At 37.9% G+C, this 22,269-nt stretch overlaps 1 protein-coding gene across 2 annotated transcripts in view; it reads left to right on the forward strand.

Moving 5' to 3' along the window:
* REPS2 (RALBP1 associated Eps domain containing 2) overlaps positions 1-22,269 on the forward strand; it is a 254,183-nt gene that overhangs the window by 225,952 nt on the left and 5,962 nt on the right. For both annotated transcript variants that reach the window (XM_065916435.1, XM_065916436.1), the window contains exon 17: positions 6,930-7,035. In XM_065916435.1, coding sequence (XP_065772507.1) covers positions 6,930-7,035 — 106 coding nt within the window. The remainder of the gene's footprint in view (positions 1-6,929; positions 7,036-22,269) is intronic.

Genomic DNA, 22,269 nt, shown 5'->3' on the forward strand with positions numbered 1-22,269 from the left:
AAACTGCTGATTAGTGTTCCATTATATGGATATACCACATTTTATTCACCCATTCATCAGCTGATGGACATTTGAGTTGTTTCCACTTTATAGCTAATAAGAATAATGATGCTGTGAATATTTATGTGCAGATTTTTGTGTGGACTGATATTTCCATTTGTCTTGAGTATTTATATCTAGGAATCAAATTGCTGGGTCATTGTTGGGTCATTTGGTAACTTTGGGCTTCCCTGGTGGCTCAGACGGTAAAGAATTTTACCTGCAATGCAGGAGCCCTGGGTTCGATCCCTGGGTCGGGAAGATCCCCTGGAGAAGAAAATGACAACCCACTCCAGTATTTTTGCCTGGAGAATTCCATGGACAGAGGAGCCTGGTGTGCTACAGTCCCTGGGTTGCAAAGAGTCAGGCATGAATGAGCAACTCATACTGGACTGTACTGATGGTAACTTATGTTTAACAGCTTGAGGACCTTCCATACTGTTTTCCAGAGTGGCAGTGTCTATTGCATTTTACAATCCTACCAATAAAGTATGAGGGTTCCAGATTTTCCTCTTCCTTAACAACACTTGTTATTTGATTTTTAGGGTTTTTATCATAGCTATCTTAGTGGGTGTGAAATGGTTTCTCATGGTTTTGATTTTTATTTCCTTAATGAATAGTGATGTTGAGCATCTTTACATGTGCTTATTGGCCATGTGTATAACTTCTTTGGAAAAATGTCTACTCATATTTTTTGCCCATTTTTCCTTGGTTTACTTATCTTTTTATTTTTGAGTTATGAGTTCTTTATATATTCTGGATATAAATCCCTTGTCATATATATGATTTGCAAATATTTTCTCCTGTTCTGTGCATTTTCTTTTTCCTTTCATAATGACACTATTTAAAGCACAATATTTTTATGTTTGATCAAGTTTAATTTATCTAATGTTTTTCTTTTGTCCCTTATGCTTTTGCTTTCATATCTAAGAAACCATGGCCCATATCAAGTTCATGAAGATTCGTTCCTATGTTTGCATCTACAAGCTTTATAGTTTTAGCTCTTACACTGAGCCCCGTGGTCTATTTTGAACTCATTTTTCTGTACAATGTGATGAAGGGGTCCAGCTTCATTCTTTTGCATATGGATTTCCAGTTGTCCCAGCAGCATTTGTTGAAAAGATCCATTTGTTTTATCTGCTTGTTCAGTCACCATCCCTCACCATGATATTCTTTCACTAGTTAGGTGAGCTCACGGGGTCAGGGTGAGAGAGGCTAGCACCCACCAGCGACACAAATAGTGCTATAAATGTCAGGGATCTAAGCTTTGTCGTAAGGGAACTGTATAAGATTTACTTAAGGTCCCAGACCAGTTCATTTTAGAGTGATAAGGAGCAACTTAACACTCATAATTTTTTAAGACCTGGAGAGAGGACAGCCAGACACATGATGGTTAGTCTGTATAGCCCTTTATCGGTTAGGGTCCTGGGAGAGAATTAAGCTCTGATGCCCTTAAACATCTATGGTATATAGTAAGTTAATCTCTCTCCAGTGCATTTAGAGTGGTTGTTATTATATACCATCTTTGGGAAAATTGAGAAAAGAGTCACAAAGCAAGTTGAAAAATGGTCATCAGGTTTTGGGGAAATTAGCATTAGAACTGACCTATTAATAAGAAACAAATTCTGCTTCAGATACCATCATTGTCTACTCCATATAGGAGAGAGGAATGAATAAAATATTCTCTCCAAGTGACTGCTGAGTCCAGGTTATAAGTAATAAACAGCTCTTAGATTGTGTTATCATTAATGAACTGCCTATAAGGACAGAAGTGGGGTTTTCTTAGAAATAATTTGGCTTGATTGTTTTTTCCCATATTTTATGTATCTGCTAAGGATGGATTGTGGGAAAATAGAATTGTTTGAACAGTTTAGAACTAGAGGGTGTTGTGTGGCAATACTGTGACCGAACCTGTGCCAGCTTCTGTGGCCTAAGCTCCTCTCTGGAACCCCAGGAGGTGTCCTGCGGCACCCCAGGGCATTCCAGGGAGCTTGTGTGGCAGGGTCTGCTTGTCTGCATGAAGCTCTCAGTGTGGTTGGGATTCTGTTTCCCTTCTCTCTTCCTGTTTGTCAACAGTAGAATGAATATCTGTGGGATTGATGATTGGCATCTCTAATGGGAACCTACCATTTCCAAGAAGAGAAAAGGCAATAAAAACTCACTTCTTAGAAGCTGTACTCAGAATTCCATGGGAGAAATCAGGGTCCAGGGTGAAGGCTAAGAAGATTTTTCTTATCTAGAGATCCCAGTTTATATTCCTTCAAACAGTGGTTCAGCTGATTGAGAAAAATGAGGTAACAGTCACTCGAATAACAAAGAAACTAACTTCTTTCCTATGTAGAAGTCTGAGTTGGTGAGTGGTCCAGAAGCATACCTGTCCAGAACCCAGGTCCCTTCTGTCATCATCTTTCAGATCCTGTGAGGGTTGCCTTTATCCATAGGGTTTGGAGATGGCTCACCTCTAACATGTTCATGTTCCAGGTCCCAGAAAGGGGAAGGGGAACAAATGGAGAGAAAATAAGTTACTTTTAAAGACATAATTCAGAAGTGGCATACATCATTTCTCTTGGATACCTTTCACTTAAACTTAGCGATATGGCCTCACCTACTTGCAAAGAAGACACAGAAATGCGGCTAGGTTTTAGTTGCATGGCCATATGCCTAGCTCAAACTGAGGAGGAGATGCTACTGAAAACAGGAAGGCACAGAATATGATTGGAGGACAGTCTGTCACATAACCTTCAATGTACAAGCCTCACAGTGTACAGTTCTAAACTGAGAGATTGCCTGATGCACAACAGCAGCAGGTAAAAGAAACACCTCACTGTTACTCCCTTGTTTTCCTCCTTGGAAACCAGGCCAATTAGAGCCCAGCCTGGAACAGTGAGTAACAAGGTTAGGAGAACCTAGACAGACTCTAGAAGCAGGTCTTAAGAGGTGAGGCAAGTTGGACGCCTTTGCTGAACTCTTGAGAGGTTTTTGAAGCTGGATTCTGTCTTTGCATTCTGCAGGGCTCATTTGGTGGCAAAACAGAGAGAGCAACTTGAGCTAGCCAAACTGTGTTCATTATTATAACAATACAGGGGTGACTCATTGAACCCAGGGACATGGATGGATTGGGGGAGAGGACCATATTTCTATAGGCTTTCCTCCTGATTTGTCTGTATTTTCTGACATTTTTATCTGTGAAATATTCCCAACCATCTTCGGCTCCAGATATTACATACTCACTGTGCAGCGCACAGGCTAAACCAAACTCTTAACTCGAACCCACATCCCTGGGAGAGAGAATTGGGCAAGCTTAGCACAGGCTAGCATCTGTTCAAGCGTGAAAACAGAGCTGTTTCATAGAACAAATGGGACTGTCTGCCTGGGGCCTGTCCCTATAGAGGAGGGGAGGGGGATGGAGACAATTCCCAGGGAAGGGAAAACTGTTATAAGCTGGCACACTTAGCGTGGCAGTTGTTTAAGTAGAGGCATCCAGCTCTGGTCAAGATGTATTTTCATAAAACTTTTTATTTTCTAATAATTATAGATTCATAGAAGATTAAAACATAGTACAAAGAAGTCTTGTGTATCTTTCATGTAGCTTCTCTCAATGGTTACATTTTACCTAACTTATAGTAAAATATAAAAAATAGGAAATTGACTTTGGGACAGTATATATGTATAGGTCTATGCCATTTAATCACATTTGTATGTCTTGTAACCACCACTGTAATCAAGATACAGGAATCACCCCTACCTCATCCTCGTTTCTATTCTTTACCTGAGGTAAACACTGATCAGTTTTCTGTCTCTAATTTTGTCATTTTCAGGATGTTACACACATAGAATCACACAGCATGTGACCTTTTGAGCTTTGCTTGTTTTCACTCAGCATAATGTCCTTGACATCTGTCTAAGTTGTGTAAATCAGTACTGCTAAGAAGTATTCTATGCTATGTATGTACCACAGTCTGTTTAGCCCTTCATCTCTTCAGAGACATTTTGTTTGTATCTAGTTGTCGAGTATTACAAATAAAGCTGTTGTGAGCATCTATGTACAGGTTCTTGCGTATACATATGTTTTCATTTCTCTGCAATAAATGTCTAGAAGTGTGATTGTTGGGTTGTGTGCTAAATGTATATTTAGTTTTTTTAAAAAACTGCCAAGTTGTTTCCTAAAATGACTGTACCATTTTATCTTCCCACCACCAGTGTATGAGATTCAGTGTCTCCACATCCTCACTAGCATTTGATACTGTCACTAGTTTTTAAATTTAGCTGTTCTAATAGGTGTGTAGTGCTATCCCACGGTGGTGTTAATTTGCTTTTCCCTAATAGCTAGAGCATCTTTTCATGTATTTGTCATCACGTGTCCTCTTTGGTTATGTGTCTCTTCATTAAGTTTGCCCATTTTCTAATTGAATTGTTTTTTAACATTGAGTTTTGAGAATTCTTCATATATTCTAAATGCAAATCAGTTGTTACATCTGTGGTTTTCAAATGTTTTCTCTCAGTCTGTGGGTTATCTTTTCATTCTCTTAAAAGAGTCTTTTGAAGAGCAAAAGTTTAAAATTTTTGATGAAGTCCCAACTTACTAATTGCTTTTCCTTTTATGGATTGTGCTTTTCTTGTCACCTCTAAAATCTCTTTACCAAGCTCTAGGTCCTGATGATTTTCTCTTACATTTTCTTCTAAAAGTTTTATAATTTTACGCTTTACATTTAGGTTGGTGATCCCTTTTGTGTTAATTTTTATATAAAGTGTGAGATTTGGGTCAAGATTCATTTTTTGGCCTATGGATATTGAATTGCTTCAGCACTTTCGTTGAAAAGGCTGTTCATTTTCCATTGACTTGCTTTTGCTCATCTGTCAAAAATAATCTGTACTAGTGTGAATCTCTTTCTGGATTCTTTATTCTGTTCCAGTGATCTATGTGTCTTTCCCTCTGCCAATACCACACAGTCTTGATTGCTATCTTTATTACTTTACCACTTGATACTATAGCTATATAATAAGTCTTCTGTTTTTCCCACTTAGTATTTTTTAAAATTGTTTAGCTATTCCAATTCCTTTGACTTTACATTTAATTTTAGAATACTTTTGTCTTGAGCTGCTAAGATCTTGCTGGGATTTCCATGGGAATTATGTTAAACCTTTATGTCAACCTGGGAAGAGCTGACATCTTTACTGTGTTGAGTTTTTCAATCCACGAACATATATTTCTCCATTTACTTAGATCCTATTTATTTCTTTCATTTGTGCTGTGTATTTTCAGCATGTAAGTTCTATGTATGTTGTGGTATATCTAAGAATTTCAGTGAGTTTTATAAATAAAATTATAAAAATCTACATTAGTTTTTCTGATCATGTGATTCTCTTTTTCACCTGTTAAAGTAATGAATTATATTGATTGGTTTTTAAATATTGAATCAGTCTTGCATCCCTGGAATAAACTCCTCTTGGTCATGATTTATAATTCTTTATTATATTGCTGAATTCTATTTGCTAATATTTTATTAAAGATTTTGCATCTGTATTCAGGAGGAATAGTGTATCTAATTTCTGTCTTGCTGAGCTGCCCCTTTCCCAGTCCTTTGGCTAGAGAGAGCAGAATTTTGGGGAGGCTTTTTATTGTCTGCTCTCATTGGCATTTATGAGATAAATATGAAGTGAAAAAGAAAACCCAGGCAGTTCGTGGCTATTCTTTCCTTGGGTACCAAGTTCCCTAGCTGGTTTGCCTTCTTCACTCTACTTTGCAGAGTCATCTTATATTATTCTGTATATTATGTCCAGTGTTTTACTGTATTTAGAGGGAGGACTAGAGAGAAATGTATCTACTCTGTCTTGTCCTGAAACCAGAAATCCAATCTTGTAAAAATCTTGTAAAAAGTATATTTTGGAACTTCTTCCCTGCCTATTTATGGGTAAAATACTAATGTTTAAACTTGTTGGAGAGGGAGTATGTCTTATACAGGTGAATAGAGTGGCTAGTATAGTATACATTCTCTGTACACTGTCACCAGATCTCTCCAGTGGTCACAATGCTTCCTAGTTTAGTCGCTCTGGCTCCCAGGGATCACAAACATGTTTGTTTTTCTAGGGGAACTTAGATGGTCCTTTTGCTCTGAGGATTCAGTATTTCTTGCTGTGGGATATAAGGCTGTAGGTTCTACAATCACATTGACGGTTTTGAGGGGGAAAGTAGTTGCTAAGAAAAATTAGGGCCAGTCAAGCTACTGTAATGGGCCAGTTGGGATGTGTGTGGTCACCTTAGTTATACCTGTTCTGTGAATTTACTGTTGACTTACTTTGGAAAGACTGGTATTAAAACAATTTTGTGTTTTTCTCAAGTGCCACAGATGTATGTTGGTGTATGCACTTGCACACACACACTCACACACAAACATACTTAGGCATTCATGCCTAATAATAAAGAAATGAAAGAGAGGTATGCAGGTTGACTAAGTTAATGTAGGATTTTTACTGAAAAGGATGTTTTTCTATTCTTTGCCTTCAGACTTGCCCACAGGGCCACCTGCAGGTCTTTGAAATGCCATTAATGATTGCACAAAAAGGGTATTCCAGTTAATGTCGTTTGTCAGGAAGAAATGCTTATTAAATGTCTTTGGATAAGTGGAACAAAACGTGTTTGAAAAGGCCCAATTCACAGCTTTTCTTCAAGTTGTGAAATGGAAACAGCTTCAAGTGTAAATAATTCATCCCAAGAAACTTATTTCCTTTGGTATGTGCCTGCCTGCCTGTGAATATATGATTTTGTTTTTGGAGCTCTGTGATGTTAGCCCTTGGTTAGTTTAGCACTTCTTATGAATCAGAGAGTTCTGACCCACAGCGATCTGGACCTCTACGTTCTGTGTCACTGAACTGTTTGTACTTTTTAACAGGCAGTCTTCCAAACAGAAGAAGGCTATTCAAACTGCTATCCGCAAAAATAAAGAGGCAAATGCAGTGCTGGCCCGTCTGAACAGCGAGCTACAGCAGCAGCTCAAGGTAAGGAGCTTCCTGATTGGATCACCAGGCTGTGTGTCTGGTTGTTGTGTTTTGTTTTGACAAACACTGGCTGAGCATCTGGTTCTATTCCTGTTGGTAAGCCTTGCTCTTTGTTCTCAGGCTCCTTTTGGAAGGCAGAGAGTTGCTGTATTTGTTTCATGGGTTGGTTCTTGTTAGAGGAAGACTCGAAGCTTTAATATGCAAGCTACATATTGGGTGCTAGTTAAAAGACAGAGAAGCTATTACAAAGCTCTTTGAAGCATTCTTTATTGTCCAAAGCTTCTGGGTAAACCCCTAATTCGTCGAGGTCCTCTGTGAATGATGCTATACTCATTTCAGTGGAAGAGGGTGGCCCTGATCCTCTCAAAGGCTATCCCCTCCTCTTGGAAATGGTTCCACGTCACCTCAAGGACATCTCCTCTGTCCTTATCACCTGTTTCTCTTCACCATTATTCTCCCCTGTATTATTAGTTTCCCAGGGCTGCCCTGACAAAGTGCTACAAACTTAGTGGCCTAAAAGAACAGCAACTTACTCTGCCAGCTACGGCAGCTAGACTTCTGAAGCACAGTGTCTGCAGAGCTATGCTCTCTCTGAAGGCTCTAGAGGAGAATTCTTCCTGTCTTCTTCCCAGTTTCTGGTGGTGGCTGGCAGTCCTTGGCATTCCTTGGCTGGTAGATGCATCACTTCAATTTCTGCCTCCACACTCTGTCATGAAGTTTTTTCTGGTCTCTGTGTATCTGTGTCCAATTCCTCTTTTCATCCTTCCCTCTTCCTATAAGGATATACTGGTCATTGGGTTGGGGCCCACCCTAATCTAGCACAGTCTCATGTTTTTACTAGATTATATCTGCAAATACCTTATTCTATATAAGTTCACATTTACAGGTACTGGGAGTTGAGTTAAACACATCTTTTCAGGGCACCCCTGACATCCCTTGATTTTCTACTGAATCATTGCCACCCACACAGAAACATGCTCTAGTGTTGTCCAGTGTATTGACCCCCACATCCTCCTTCAGCTGCTGCCCTGTCTCTAGTCTCCTTCACAGCCAAGTTTCCTAAGAGTTGTTGTTTACTGTCTCTGCTTCCTCAGCAACAGTTTTCTCTCCCTTGACTTTGCTGTGACTTTTACTCTCCTTTACTCACACCCCTCTTACAGCCACATTCAGTGGACCCGTTTTAATACTATTTGGATTTTCAGAACCTGTGCCATAGACCATTGGCAGTTCCTTCCTCTGAAATGTCTTTTCTAACTGGTTTTCAGGATGTCATACTTTCCGTGTCCTTCTCCTTCACTGATGATTCCTTTTTATCAGTCTGTACTGTCTCTTCATTTTTTATTTTCTCTTTCATTCCTCCCCACCTTTGCCCTATTTTTTTTTTTTTTTTTGGCTGCACCACACAGCTTGTGGGATCTCAGTTCTACAGCCAGGGATTGAACCCAGGTCATGGCAATGAAAGGCTGGAATCCTAACTGTAGGCCACCAGGGAACTCCCCTAATATTTTATTATGAACATTTTCAAGCATGCAAGAAAGTTACACAATGTTGGTTCTACCATTCACATCTCACTACACTTGTTTTATCACATATCTGTCCTTTTTTCTATCCCTCTTATCTATCCTTCAGTCTATCATATTTTTAACATGTTTTCAAGACATCTGTGTGTGTCCCCTGAATATTTTAACATGCATATCATAAACTAGAGTTAAATATTTTTACAAACTTTCCTTATATTGTACATTTTACATACAATGAGTGCACACATCTTAAGTATACACTTGCTGGCTCTTTGTAAGTGTGTATACTAATGGTTCCTAACCCCATATCAAGATAGAGCACATTACCATCTCCTGGGAAAGCTCCCTCATACTCCTTCCCAGTTAATTTCTGCCATGCTTAACCCCTCTTCTAAACTTCTTATGCCATATTGTTGCCTCTTCTATAACTTTATGTAAACAGTGTCTTCCGACATGTACTTTTGTGGAAAGCTTCTTTCACATAGCATTGTTTTTGAGTTTCATTTTCATCGTTTATGTCTCAGTAATCTGTTCTATTTTATTGCTGAGTGGTATTCTACTGAGTGAATATGCTGTAGTTTGGTTATTAATTCTCCTATTAATGGACACCTGGAAATTCTAGTTTTTGCTATTTTGAATAAAACTGCATTTTTTAATAACTCTTTATGTGGGAATATTTTCTCATTTCTCTTGGGTAAATTTCTAGGATTTAGGATTAGTAGGTAATATGATGATTGTGTGTGATTAGTTAGAATAGAAACTACTAGAGTTTTTCCCAAAGTGATTGTAGCATTTAGTATTCCCACCACTACTATGTGAGAGTTCTGGTTGTTCCTCATCTTCACCAACACTTGGTATTGTTTTAATTTTTATCTAGTCCTGTGGTGATGTAGTTTTTATTTTACATCTCCTTAGCACTTTTCTATATGATTATTTACTTTTCATATTTTATTTTGTGAAGTGTTTTTTCCAAATGTTTGGCCATTTAAAAATCATTTTCATATGGCAGTTCTATTTCCAGTTTTTTAAGGAATCTCCACACTGTTCTCCATAGTGGCTGTACTAGTTTGCATTCCCACCAACAGTGTAAGAGGGTTCCCTTTTCTCCACACCCTCTCCAGCATTTATTGCTTGTAGACTTTTGGATAGCAGCCATTCTGACTGGCGTGTAATGGTACCTCATTGAGGTTTTGATTTGCATTTCTCTGATAATGAGTGATGTTGAGCATCTTTTCATGTGTTTGTTAGCCATCTGTATGTCTTCTTTGGAGAAATGTCTGTTTAGTTCTTTGGCCCATTTTTTGATTGGGTCATTTATTTTTCTGGAATTGAGCTGCAGGAGTTGCTTGTATATTTTTGAGATTAATCCTTTGTCTGTTTCTTCATTTGCTATTATTTTCTCCCATTCTGAAGGCTGTCTTTTCACCTGCTTATAATTTCCTTTTGCATACACACCAAGGAAACAAGATCTGAAAGAGACACGTGTACCCCAATGTTCATTGCAGCACTGTTTATAATAGCCAGGACATGGAAGCAACCTAGATGCCCATCAGCAGACAAATGGATAAGAAAGCTGTGGTACATATACACAATGGAATATTACTCAGCCATTAAAAAGAATTCATTTGAATCAGTTCCAATGAGATGGATGAAACTGGAGCCCATTATACAGAGTGAAGTAAGACAGAAAGATAAAGACCAATACAGAATACTAACGCATATATATGGAATTTTAAAACATGATAACAATAACCCTATATGCAAAAGAGAACAAGAGACACAGATGTACAGAACAGACTTTTAGACTCTGTGGGAGAAGGCGAGGGTGGGATGTTCAGAGAGAACAGCATTGAAACACGTATACTGTCAAGGGTGAAACAGACCACCAGCCCAGGTTGGATGCATGAGACGGGTGCTCAGGGCTGGTGCACTGGGAAAACCCAGAGGGATGGGATGGGGAGGGAGGCGGGAGGGGGGATCGGGATGGGGAACACATGTAAATCCATGACTGATTCATGTCAATGTATGGCAAAAACCACTACAATATTGTAAAGTAATTAGCCTCCAACGAATAAAAATAAATGAAAAAAAATTAAAAGAAAATAAATAAATCTTATCACATCACACACACACACACACACAAATAAAAATCATTTTCGGTCTTTTTTGTAGAGTTGCAGGTAGATGCTTTTTATATTTTCTGTTGCCAGTCCTTTGTTGAGATATATATTTTATGAATGTTTTCTTCTAGTCTTTATTTTGCCTCTTAATTTTCTTAACTATCTTTTCATGAAAAGAAGTTTTTTATTTTGATAAAGTCTGATTTACCTTTTTCCTCTTATGATTATTAACTTTCTTCCTATTATATAAGGAAACTTTGCCTTCATGTAAATTATGAACATATTCTCCTATGTGTTCTTCTAAATGCTTTATTGTTATAACTTTTACATTTAGATCTGTGATACATTTGTGTTTTTTAAACTATTATTATATACTAAACTATTATTTATTATAAAGCTGTATATATTTAATATATGTGACATGAGTTTGGAGGTAATTATACATCCATGAATCTGTCACAATTTATGCCATAAACTGCCCATCCCCTGTAAAAATTTCCTCTTGCCCTCATTATTATTGAAGTATAGTTGCTATATAATATTACACAAGTTATAGGTGTACAATATAGGGACTTACAATTTTTAATGGTTCTGCTTCATTTATAGTCATTATAAAATATTAACTATGACTTCCTGTGTTGTATAATATATCCTTGTAGCTTATTTTATACCAGTTAGTTTGTATCCATTAATTCCCTCCCCCTAAAATGCCTCTTTACCTTTTCCTCTTCCCACTGGTAACCGTTAGTTTATTCTTTATTTACTTGACTTCACTGGTTCTTAGTTGTGGCATGTGGGATCTTTAGTTGTGGCACATGGGATCTTTAGTTGCAGCATGTGAAATCTGTTTCAGCATGCAAACTCTTAGTTGTGGCATGTAGGATCTTTAGTTGCGGCATATGAATTCTTAGTTTCGGTATGCAAACTCTTAGTTGTGGCATGCAGGATGTTTAGTTGCAGCATGGGAGATCTAGTTCCCTGATCAGGGATCAAACCCAGGCCCCCTGCATCGGCATCATGGAGTCTTAGTCACTGGACTACCAGGAAAATCCCTCCTTTTTATTATATTCACTAGTTTGTTGAATTGTTTTAAATTCTGTGTATAATTGATCTCATGGGCTTCCCAGGTGGTGCTAGTGGTAAAGAACCTGTCTGCCAGTGCAGGAGATGTAAGAGACCTGGGTTCAATCCCTGGGTCGGGAAGAGCCCCTGGAGGAGGGCATGGCAACCCACTCCAGTATTCTTGCCTGGGAGATCCCATGGACAGAGGAGCCTGGTGGGCTACAGTCCATGGAGTTGCAAAGAGTTAGACACAACTGAAGCAACTTTAGCATGCACACATATACAGTATTTGTCTTTCTCTGACTTATTTCACTTAGCATAATGTCCCAAGTTCATCCATGTTGTTGCAGATGGCAGAATTTCATTCTTTTTTATCATTCACATAATTATAGTTTCTTTTATGTGGTGAGAACATTTAAGATTTACTTTCTTAGCAGTTTTTAAGTATATAATACAGTGTTGTTAGCTATAGCCACCATGCTATACATTACACCCACAGAACTTATATATCTTATGACTGCAAGTTTGTACCCTTGCCCAACATCTCCGCATTTCCTGCACCCACCTCCCAGCCCATGGCAACCACCATTCTACTCTGTCTCTATGAAGTTGACCTTTTTAGGTTACACATATAAGTGATATCATATGGCATTTGCCTTTCTCTGTCTGACTTATTTCACTTAGCATAGGGCCCACAAGGTCCATCAGTGTCACAAATGGCAAAATTTCCTTTCTTTTGGCTGAATAATATTCTGTTGCATGTATGTACCACATCTTCTTTATCCATTTGTCTGTAGATCGAAACTTGTTTCCGTATCTCAGCTATTGTACATAATTCAGTGGGAATGCACATATCCCTTTGAGATCCTGATTTCTTTTCCTTTGGATATACCCAAAAGTGGGATTACTAGATCTTATGATGGTTCTTTTTTTAATTTTGAGAAACCTCCATACCATTTGTGTAGTTGCTGGATCAGTCCACATTCTGACCAACATCGCACAAGCGTTCCCTGTTCTTCATATCCTTGCCAACACTTATCCCTTATCTTTTTGATAATAGTCATTTTAACAGGTGTGAGGTGATACCTCATTTTGGTATTGATTTGCATTTCCCTGATGATTAGTGATGCTGAACATGTTTTGTGTACCTGTTGGCCATTTGTTTTAGAATGCTGTGTTTCCATTTTTATTTGTTTCAAGAAAGTTTTTTTATTTCCCTTTGATGTCTTCTTTGACTCGTTGGTTGTTTTGGAGTGTTTTGTTTAATCTCTATGTATTTCTGAATTTTCTAGTTTCATCTTGTTACTGATTTCTAGTTTGATAACTTTGTAGTTGGAAAATGTACTTGGTATGACTTTGATGTTCTTAAATCTACTAAGACTCATCTTGTAACCTATCATATGATGTATCCTCAAGAGTATTTCATGTGTGCTTGAGAATATGTATTCTGATCCTAGTGGATGAAATGTTCTGTATGTCTGTTAGGTTCATTTGGTATAGTTCAAGACCAACATTTCTTTGCTACTTTTTTGTCTGGATGATATACCCACTGTTGTAAGTGAGCTATTGATGTCCCCCATTATTACTATGCTCTTGTCTATTTCATCTTTTGATGATTTAATATTTTTTAATATTTACTTGATTTATTAATATTTTTTAATATTTACTTGATATATTTAGGTGCTCTGATGTTGGCTGTATATATATTTATGACTGTTATATTTTCTTTATGAGTTAACTCCTTTAACATTATATAATGACATTCTTTGTCTCTTGGTACAGTTTTTGGACTATAGCCTGTTTTATCTGGCAAAAGAATAACAACCCCTCTTGTCTTTTGATATCTACTTGCATGGAATATCTTTTTCATCCCTTCATTTTTTTCTATGTGTGACCATAAAACTAAAGTGAGTCTCTTATAGGCAGCATGTAGTTTGGTCCCTTCTGTTTTTTTAATCCATCTATCTGCTCTATGTCTTTGGATTGGAGGACTTAATTCATTTACATTTGAAGTAAATATTAATAGGTAAGGATTTACCCTGTTAACTGTTTTCTGGCTGTTTTATAGTTTTCTTGTTCATTTCTTCCTCTCTTACTGCCTGCCTTTGTGAATTCATTATTTTCTGCAATAGTATGCTTTGATTGTCTTCTCTTTATCTTTTGTTAATCTATTGTAGGTTTTTGTATTTGCTTTGTTGTTATCATGAGGTTTACATAACACATCTTGTAGGTATAACAGTCTATTATATGCTGATAACTTTGATTGCATATAACAACTTACTCTTTTGTTTTTGAACAAAAGCAAAAAAAGCAAAAACAAAAAAAAGGGCTTCCTTTGTGCCTCAGCTGGTAAAGAATCTGACAGCAATGTGGGAGACCTGGGTTTGATCCCTGGGTTGGGAAGATCCCCTGGAGAAGGGAAAGGCTACCCACTCCAGTATGCTGGCCTGGAGAATTCCATGGACTATACAGTCCACCAAGAGTCGGACATGACTAAGTGACTTTCACTTTGTTTTTGAATTCATAATTTACTTTTCATATTTTATATTCATTAACAAGTTATTTTAGCTATGGTTATTTTTAATACTCTTTTCCATTAGCATTTATACTAAATTTAAGTGGTTAACACAGTGCCATATTACAGTATTAGAGTATTCCGAATTTGACTATATACTTACCTTTAACCCAGTATATTGTATGTTTTCATATTACCAATTAGAATCCTTTCATTTCAGCTTGAAGAACTTCTTTCTACATTTCTTGTAAGGCAGATCTGGTGGTGACCAACTCCCTCGACTTTTGTTTGTGTGGGAAAATCTTTTATCCCTCCTTGATTTCTGAAGGATAACTTTGTTGAATAGAGTATTCTTGTTTGGTAATTTTTTTTTCTATGAGCACTTTGTATTATCATCTCACTGTCTCAAAGGGTGCTAAGAAATCCACTGATAGCCTTATAAGAAGTCCCTTTTAAGTTGTAAATTTCTTTTCTCTTGCTTCTTTTAAGATTTTTCTCTTTGAGTTTTGACAAGTTTATTATAATGAATCTTAAAGAGGAACTCTTCTGGGAGGCGGGATCGGGATGGGGAATACGTGTAGCTCCATGGCTGATTCATGTCAGTGTATGACAAAACCCACTGAAATGCTGTGAAGTAATTAGCCTCCAACTAATAAAAAAAATAAAAAATAAATAAAAAAAAGAGGAACTCTTCAGTGGAGTTCGTTTGATTGAACTTTGAGCTTCATGAACTTGGATATCCATATCCCTCTCCATATTTAGAAAGTTCTCAGCCATTATTTCTTCAAATAAGCTTTCTGTCCTCCTCTCTCTTCACTTCAGGAACTCTAATAATTCACAAATTATTTCTTTTGATGACATTGCATAGATCATGTACCTTTCTTCATTCTTTTAAATTTCTTTTTTCTTTGTTCTCCTCTGGCTGGATAGTTTCAAAACCCTTGAAGCTATATATCTTAGATTCTTTATTCTGCTTGATCCATTCTGATGTTGATGTTCTCTATTATATTTTTAATTCATTCATTTTCTTATTCAGCTCCAGAATGTCTTGTGGCTTTATGATTTCTATCACTTTGTTAAACTTCTTATTTTATTCATGTAGTATAGTTTTCCTGATTTAATTGACGTCTTTCTGTGTTTTCTTGCAGTACATTGAGTTTCCTTAAAATAGCCATTTAAATTCTTTATTGGGTAAATCCTATATCTCCATGTCTTTGGGATGGGTTACTGGAAGATGATTGTAATTTGGTGGCGTCATGTTTCCTTGAAGTTTTATGTTGCTATCGTCACATTTGAAGTAGCAGTTACCTCCTCCAAAACTACTTTAGATCAGCCCTGTTAGAGATTCTGACAATTTCTCAGATCTTCTATAGATGCACTTGCTCAGCACTTATTGTTCCTTCTTATGACACAATTCTTAATCTTGTATGCCTTGTTATCATCCTGCAAAACACAAGGCCGAGTGCTGACAGCCTCCCTTTTATTTTCCCAAAGATGGCACTACTGCTCAAATTTGTGGTCTCTCATGACCTACAGATTTGGGCCAGCAAGTCTTTCTGCATGTGTTCACTCACCATCAGGAATGTTAACAAGGAACTGGCCACAGGTTGATGGTGTGTGTAAGGCCCATGGAGTGCTGAAATGCCTCATAGGTAGTTGGAGGATGCCCAACTTACGGGCAGGGTTATGGGTGGGCTTCTTGGTGGCGCCCCATGGGACATTTAGTAGGGCCCATGTTCCTTTAATCCCTTTTGGGAGTCCTATCTGCCACTCTCCCAGCCTCTTCCTCCTCCCCACCTCCAGTCATGCAGTTCACAATTCAGTACTCTACCTGGGGAACTTGGTTACTCAGGTATGCACTTTCCTGGGAGAAATTATGAGCCAGAATCTTTTCTAGTCATAAACTGTGCTGCCTTGGTGTAAGATGATGTGAGTAGTCAAACAGTTCTTACACTCCCAGTGCATCCAGACTTGTGTTATTTTTCTCTAACATTTTGCTTGAAACTTGGACTTCCACAAAAGTTCTTTCATCTCAGGGTGATTGTCTAAAACAGTGTTTGCAAGAGTTTCATGGACTGTGGCTGAGGGCCTAGAGCTGTTTCTTGGACCCTGCTGGGTTCAGAGCCAGAACTGAGATCTGTGTGCCTATTACCAGATGCATGGCTGGATGAGACACCTCCTGGTGTCTCACATATGGTGCTGGATCCCATAACTCCCACAAAGACACTTTGTGAATGGATGTCAAATTGTCATTGACAGGGGGACATGGACAAGGGATGTCTTATTCAGCCATGCTGCTGACATCACAACTGGTAGTTTTAAGTTTTTAAATGAACTTCCATAGTGTTTTCCATAGTGAGTGCACCAGTATCTATGATTCATTTTGAATTGAGTTTTATGTATGTTGTAAGATTAGGGTCAAGGTTCATTTTTTCCCATATCAGTATTTCATTAATCTAGTATCATTTGTAGAAAAGTTTCTTTTCCTTCTTGGATTACTCTGATGCTGTTCTCAAAATCTAATAACCATGTAAGTGTGATTTATTTATGGGTTCTTACTCCATTCGGTTAACCTGTTTGTTGATCTTTATACTGATACTACATGGTCTTGATTTCTGTAACTCTTGAAATCAAGTAGTATAAATTTTTCACTATTCTCTAACTGTTGAAATTTTAGAAAACCTGTCAGTGGTTCTGAGTGTGTAAGTATTTGCAAATTGTTTCTTAAAATTTCATTTCCTAATTGAGTTTATGAAGGTCACAGAATATAAGGTCACACAGAAAGCAATCGTATTTCTATATACAAGTAATAAACAAACAGCTTGACACAGAAATTTGAAAACAATAGTATCCACAATAGCTTGTTCCCCCTGCCAAATAAACTACTTAAGTATAAATTCATCTGTATGCTGAAATGTGCAAAATGCTGCTAAAAGAAATCTAAGAAGACCTAAATAAAGGGAAAAACATACGTAGCTTGTGGATTGGAAGACTCAGCATAGTAGTAATACTATTTTTCTCTAGGGTGATCTATAGAATCCTTGCAGTTAATCAAAACCCCAGTAGGATGTTTTGTAGACATAGACCAGCGAATCCTATAATTTATATGTAAAGGCCAAGGAACTGGAATAGCTAAAACAAATTTGAAAAAGAAGAACATTGTCCCAGAGATCCCTGAGGTTGTCCTCATTTCTTTTGATTCTTTTTTCTTTTTTCCTCTCTGCTTCATTTATTTCCACCATTTTATCTTCTACCTCACTTATCCTATCTTCTGTCTCCGTTATTCTACTCTTGGTTCCCTCCAGAGTGTTTTTGATCTCATTTATTGCATTATTCATCTTTAATTGACTCTTTTTTATTTCTTTTAAAAAAAAAAAAAGAACAAAGATGGAGGAATCACTTTCAGTATCAGGCTTCAGTAATCAAGACAGTATGGGATTAATGATGAATCAGTGGAGCAGGATTAGAAGTCCTGAAGTAGACTATGTGAATATAAGCATTTGATCTTTGACAAATGTACAAAATCAGTTTATTGAGGAAAGGATAGTCTTTTCAACATATTGTTTTGTAGCAATTGGTCATCCATCTGTAAAAGCATGAACCTTGACCAAAAAATCTCACTTTTGATATAAAGATTAACTTGAGATGAGTCATAGAAGCAAATGTAAAACATAAAGGTATAAATTTAAAACCTGTAGGAAAAAACATAGGAAAAAGTTTTTGTGACCCAAGGTTAGAAATGATGCCAGAAGCACAAACACAGAAAAAGTCAATAAATTGGACTTTATCAAGATTAAAAACTTTAGCTCTGTCAAAAACACTGTCAAGAGAATTAAGAGACAAGCTATAGACTGGAAGAAAATATTTGCAACACATGTTTTTTGACAAAGGACTTGTGTCCAAATTATATAAAGAACTCTCAAAACTCAGTAATAAGAATTCTCAAAGCTCAACCAACCCAGTGTAAAAATGGGCAAAGAATTTGAACAGATACTTCACCAAAGAGGATATAAGGATGGCAAATAAACATGTGCAAAGATATTCAGCATTGTTAGCCATTAGGCAAATGCAAATTGAAACCATGATCACAGACCACCACACACAGTGATAGAATTGTTAAAACAGAAAATCGTGACAGCATCAAGTGCTGTCACCTGGAACCCTCATGAATTGGTGGTGAGAATGCCAAATGGTACCCCACTCTGAAAAATCATTTGTCAGTTTCTTGTGAAGTTATATATACACTTAACCCTGTGACCCAGCAGTATGTAAACATTAATAACAATTTTACATGATAGCTGAAACTTGGAAACAACACCGATATCCTTCAAAGGATGAATGGATAAACCGAGTACAATGAAATAGTATTCAGTGAGCAGAAGGAGTGATAGACACAGTAATTTGAATGAAACTCAAAGGCATTATCTTGAATGAGACAAGCCAGTGTCAAAAAGTTAGGTACTACATGATTCCTTTTATTTGACATTCTTGAAAAGGCAAACTTTTGTATAGTGCTGGAAATACAGACCACTGGCTGTCAAGGGTTATTATGCCTGTGGTAAAGGTTTATATGTCAGTGAGTAGTACCAGGGAGCTTTTTGGTTATTGGAACTGTAATGTACCCACTTTGTGGTGGCAGTTACACAAATCTATATGTGTTAACATTTGTGGAACTATACAGTCAACTTTACCATATGATAAAAAATAAAATTTTGAAAAATGTCAAACGTCATTCTGTTTTATGAATCTTTGTATGTGACCTTGTTTTTGTTTTGCATTTTGCTTTCGCTTCCCCTCTACCCCCACCTCTTGTGTTGGCATAGGTCACTGTTATCCACTGGTCTCTATACTTCGTAGGCCTTTTTAATTTGGAAACCCATATTCTTCAGTCCTGGGAGTTTTCTTGATTTTTATTGACCCCCCATTTTCCCTGTTCTCCCTTCCTGATATTTTTCTGACACTGAACTTCTTAGTTTTGTTTTCTAATTTCTCTCTTCTAGTTTCTTTTTTTGGTCTATATGTGGAGATTTACTTATTTTTAAGCTCTAAACCTCCTATGCTTAATAACCAAGAGTTCATTTTTTTTCGTTCTCTGCTTGTTTCTTTTTGATGGCATCCTATTCTTGTTTTATGGTTGTAATATCGTCTCTTAATTGTAGTTTTTCTTCTTCCTCAATATTTTTTTATTTTGTTGTATATACTTCTCATTACATACTTTCCTTCAATAGCTGATACTTTCCTTCAATAGCTGATGGTCCTTCTCTGCTTATATTTGGGAGGAGGATGAGAATGCAGATTGCAGGTCCATAGCCTGTTGTGGGACTTGTCATCTTTGAGCTTCATTCTCCCCCAATTTGACTGAGCTGTAGAGTTGGGGAATCCCCAAAGACAGTGTGGTTGGCTTTTTCTTCTTGGTCTGACTGAACTCCTCAAGGAAGAGACTCTTCTGGTCTCTTGCATGTAAGGAACACGTGGTCCAGTGGAGCAGAGGACTCTGGTTCTCAGTATTCAGGGTATTCATTTAACCCCCCTATTTCCAGTCTAGTTTTTTGTCCTTAACTGTATCTGTGTATTGGTATTCCAGAGGTCATCTGTTTTGCCTTTCAAAGGAATAAATCTTCAGTGTTCTACCCTAGTGGCAAGAAGAATTTGGGAATCTGATTACTTCTGATTCAGACTTTCAAGGAACACTTCTTTAAGACAATCCTCTTTCCTTCTTTCACGTTCACTTTCATAGATATCTGACACTGCCAGTTTGTGTCTTTTAGGGATTCTTCTATGTAAAATCAGACTGTTTCTTGTTTTATCTCCATCCTTAGCTTGCAATGCACTTTTATTTACTTGATCTGAGGAAGTGAAAAAGTTCAAGGTCTAGCTAACAGAAATCTGAAGAATCATCAAGTGGAGCTCTAGTCATGGCCTCTCAGTCAGTTCCCCGACTGAGTTTACACATACAGAAGCCTTGAATAAAGGGGCACCTTAGTTACCTGCAAGAAGGACCCCACTCTGCAGCCAAAAGTTTATATTGTTAGTCTTTCTCTCAGACTTTCCCATAGAGCCTTGTGCCCTTTTACCAGTGTGACTGTGCACTGGGGAAAAGGGACTCATCAGGTTTGGGAAGGTTTACTGAACACAGGCTCTAAACTGACATTCATTCCTGAAGATCCAAAATGTCCCTATGTTTCACCAGTGAGAGTAGGAGCTTCTGGAGATCACGTGATCAGTTGAGCTGAAGCTCAGGTACATCTCACAGTGCGTCCAGTTTATCCCCAAATCCACCCTGTGGTTATTCCGTCCAGTTCCATCAGGCATCATTGGAACAGACGTATTCAGCAACTGGGAGAATCCCCACACTTGTTTTTCTTGAATTAGCTGATTCATTCAGCATTAATTAGTTTGCCTTCCAGCTTACCAGTTTTGTTGCTATCACCTCTTCCCTGTTGTCTTCCCTGTCCTTGTGTGTCTGTGACCCCCACCCCACCCCTAATTTAAAAAAATTGTTTTAGAGTTCCAGTAGGGGATGAGTTTGGTACATAGGTTCAGATCCAGCACCATCTTTATTCCATCTTTATTATTTTGCTGGGTGATGGTACCTAATCCTATGGCTTTGAAGGCCATCCAACCTCACAAATTTATGTCTAAAGCCCCTCTTCTCTTTCTTCTAAGCTCTAGACATGCATTTACAACTGCTTATTCTTTCTCCTAATATACACATCTCAGATGCTTCATTCCCAACTGTCTCCTTGAAATGTCCATTTCTCATCCAGTCTTCTTGTTCTCAATTAATCCCACACTACCAGCCACCCTCTTGCTCAATTCCAAATCCTCTTCCTTCTTTCCTACATCAGCTTTATCAACATGTCCTATTAGTTCTAGATTTAAAGTATGTCCAGAACCCATCTCCTCCTCTCTGTGGCTACTACCTTGATCTAAGCCATTTTCATTTCTCACCTGGTTTCATAAGTAACCTCCTAAATACTCTCTGCTCCGACTCTTGTCCTGCTACAATCTATTGTCTACACAAAAGACAGAGTGAGAATTCTGAATTTGAAATTAGGCCACATGCCTTTCCTGATTCAAAGCTTTCATTGCTGTGCCCCTTCACTTTGAATGGCATCCACACTCCTTACTCTGTCTGCCAGGTCCCTGCCTAACTCTCTGACTTTAGTTCCTGCCAAGGTCTTCATTGTCCCCTCTGTTTTTGGTCACACAAGCCTTGTGGTTTATCAAACACACCAAGCTTGCTCCCTCCTTTGCAGCCTTGGTTGTTGCCATTTTGTCTCATTGAATATCCTTCACCTGTATCTTCACGTGGCTCACCTCTCACTTCATTCAAGTCTCTTCTCAGTAGCATCAGCTCTGAGAAACCTTCCCTGACCATGCTCTCCACCTTTCTCCCAGATCTACCATTACCCTCTATTACAGCAGCTTATTTGCTTCTGAAAGCCTCCTGAAAGTATCTCTTTGTTTTTTTTTTAAACTTTCTTATCTTTCTCCAGCCATTTGAGTATAAGCCCTCTAAGGGCATTGGTTTGAACTGTTTTGTTCCTTGGTAGTATCATCACACCCAGAGCAGAACCAGGCCCTTAGTAGATATATATTCAGAGCCTGTTGGATGGTAGGAAGGAGGGTAGGTAAATAAACTCTTGTTGAGTTCCATAATGATTTTCATCATGTTTGTTCTTCTGGGATGTCTCAGAATTGAGCCTTTATATAGACTTCTTTTCCACCTTGACTGATTCTACTTCACAGTGCCTTTATGTGCTCTCCTTGTCATTAGGTCTGTTTTAGGGCTCAGAGTTTGAGTTCCCAAATAGCAGACTGCAGATCCTCTTTTCTCCCTTTAGCTGAGAAGACACACCTTCAGCCACAAATGCAGGATCCTGGATGACACTTTAGTGGAAGGACAGCCAGTGTCCTTCTTATCCCTTGGTCCTGATCCAGTATGGTGCTGGATTAGAAACAAGAGATTGGAACTAGAAATGTAGTCCTGATGACCCACCTCTCAGTATTAGGA

The sequence above is a fragment of the Muntiacus reevesi genome, chromosome X, assembly GCF_963930625.1.
Source record: "Muntiacus reevesi chromosome X, mMunRee1.1, whole genome shotgun sequence".
NCBI lineage: Eukaryota > Metazoa > Chordata > Mammalia > Artiodactyla > Cervidae > Muntiacus > Muntiacus reevesi.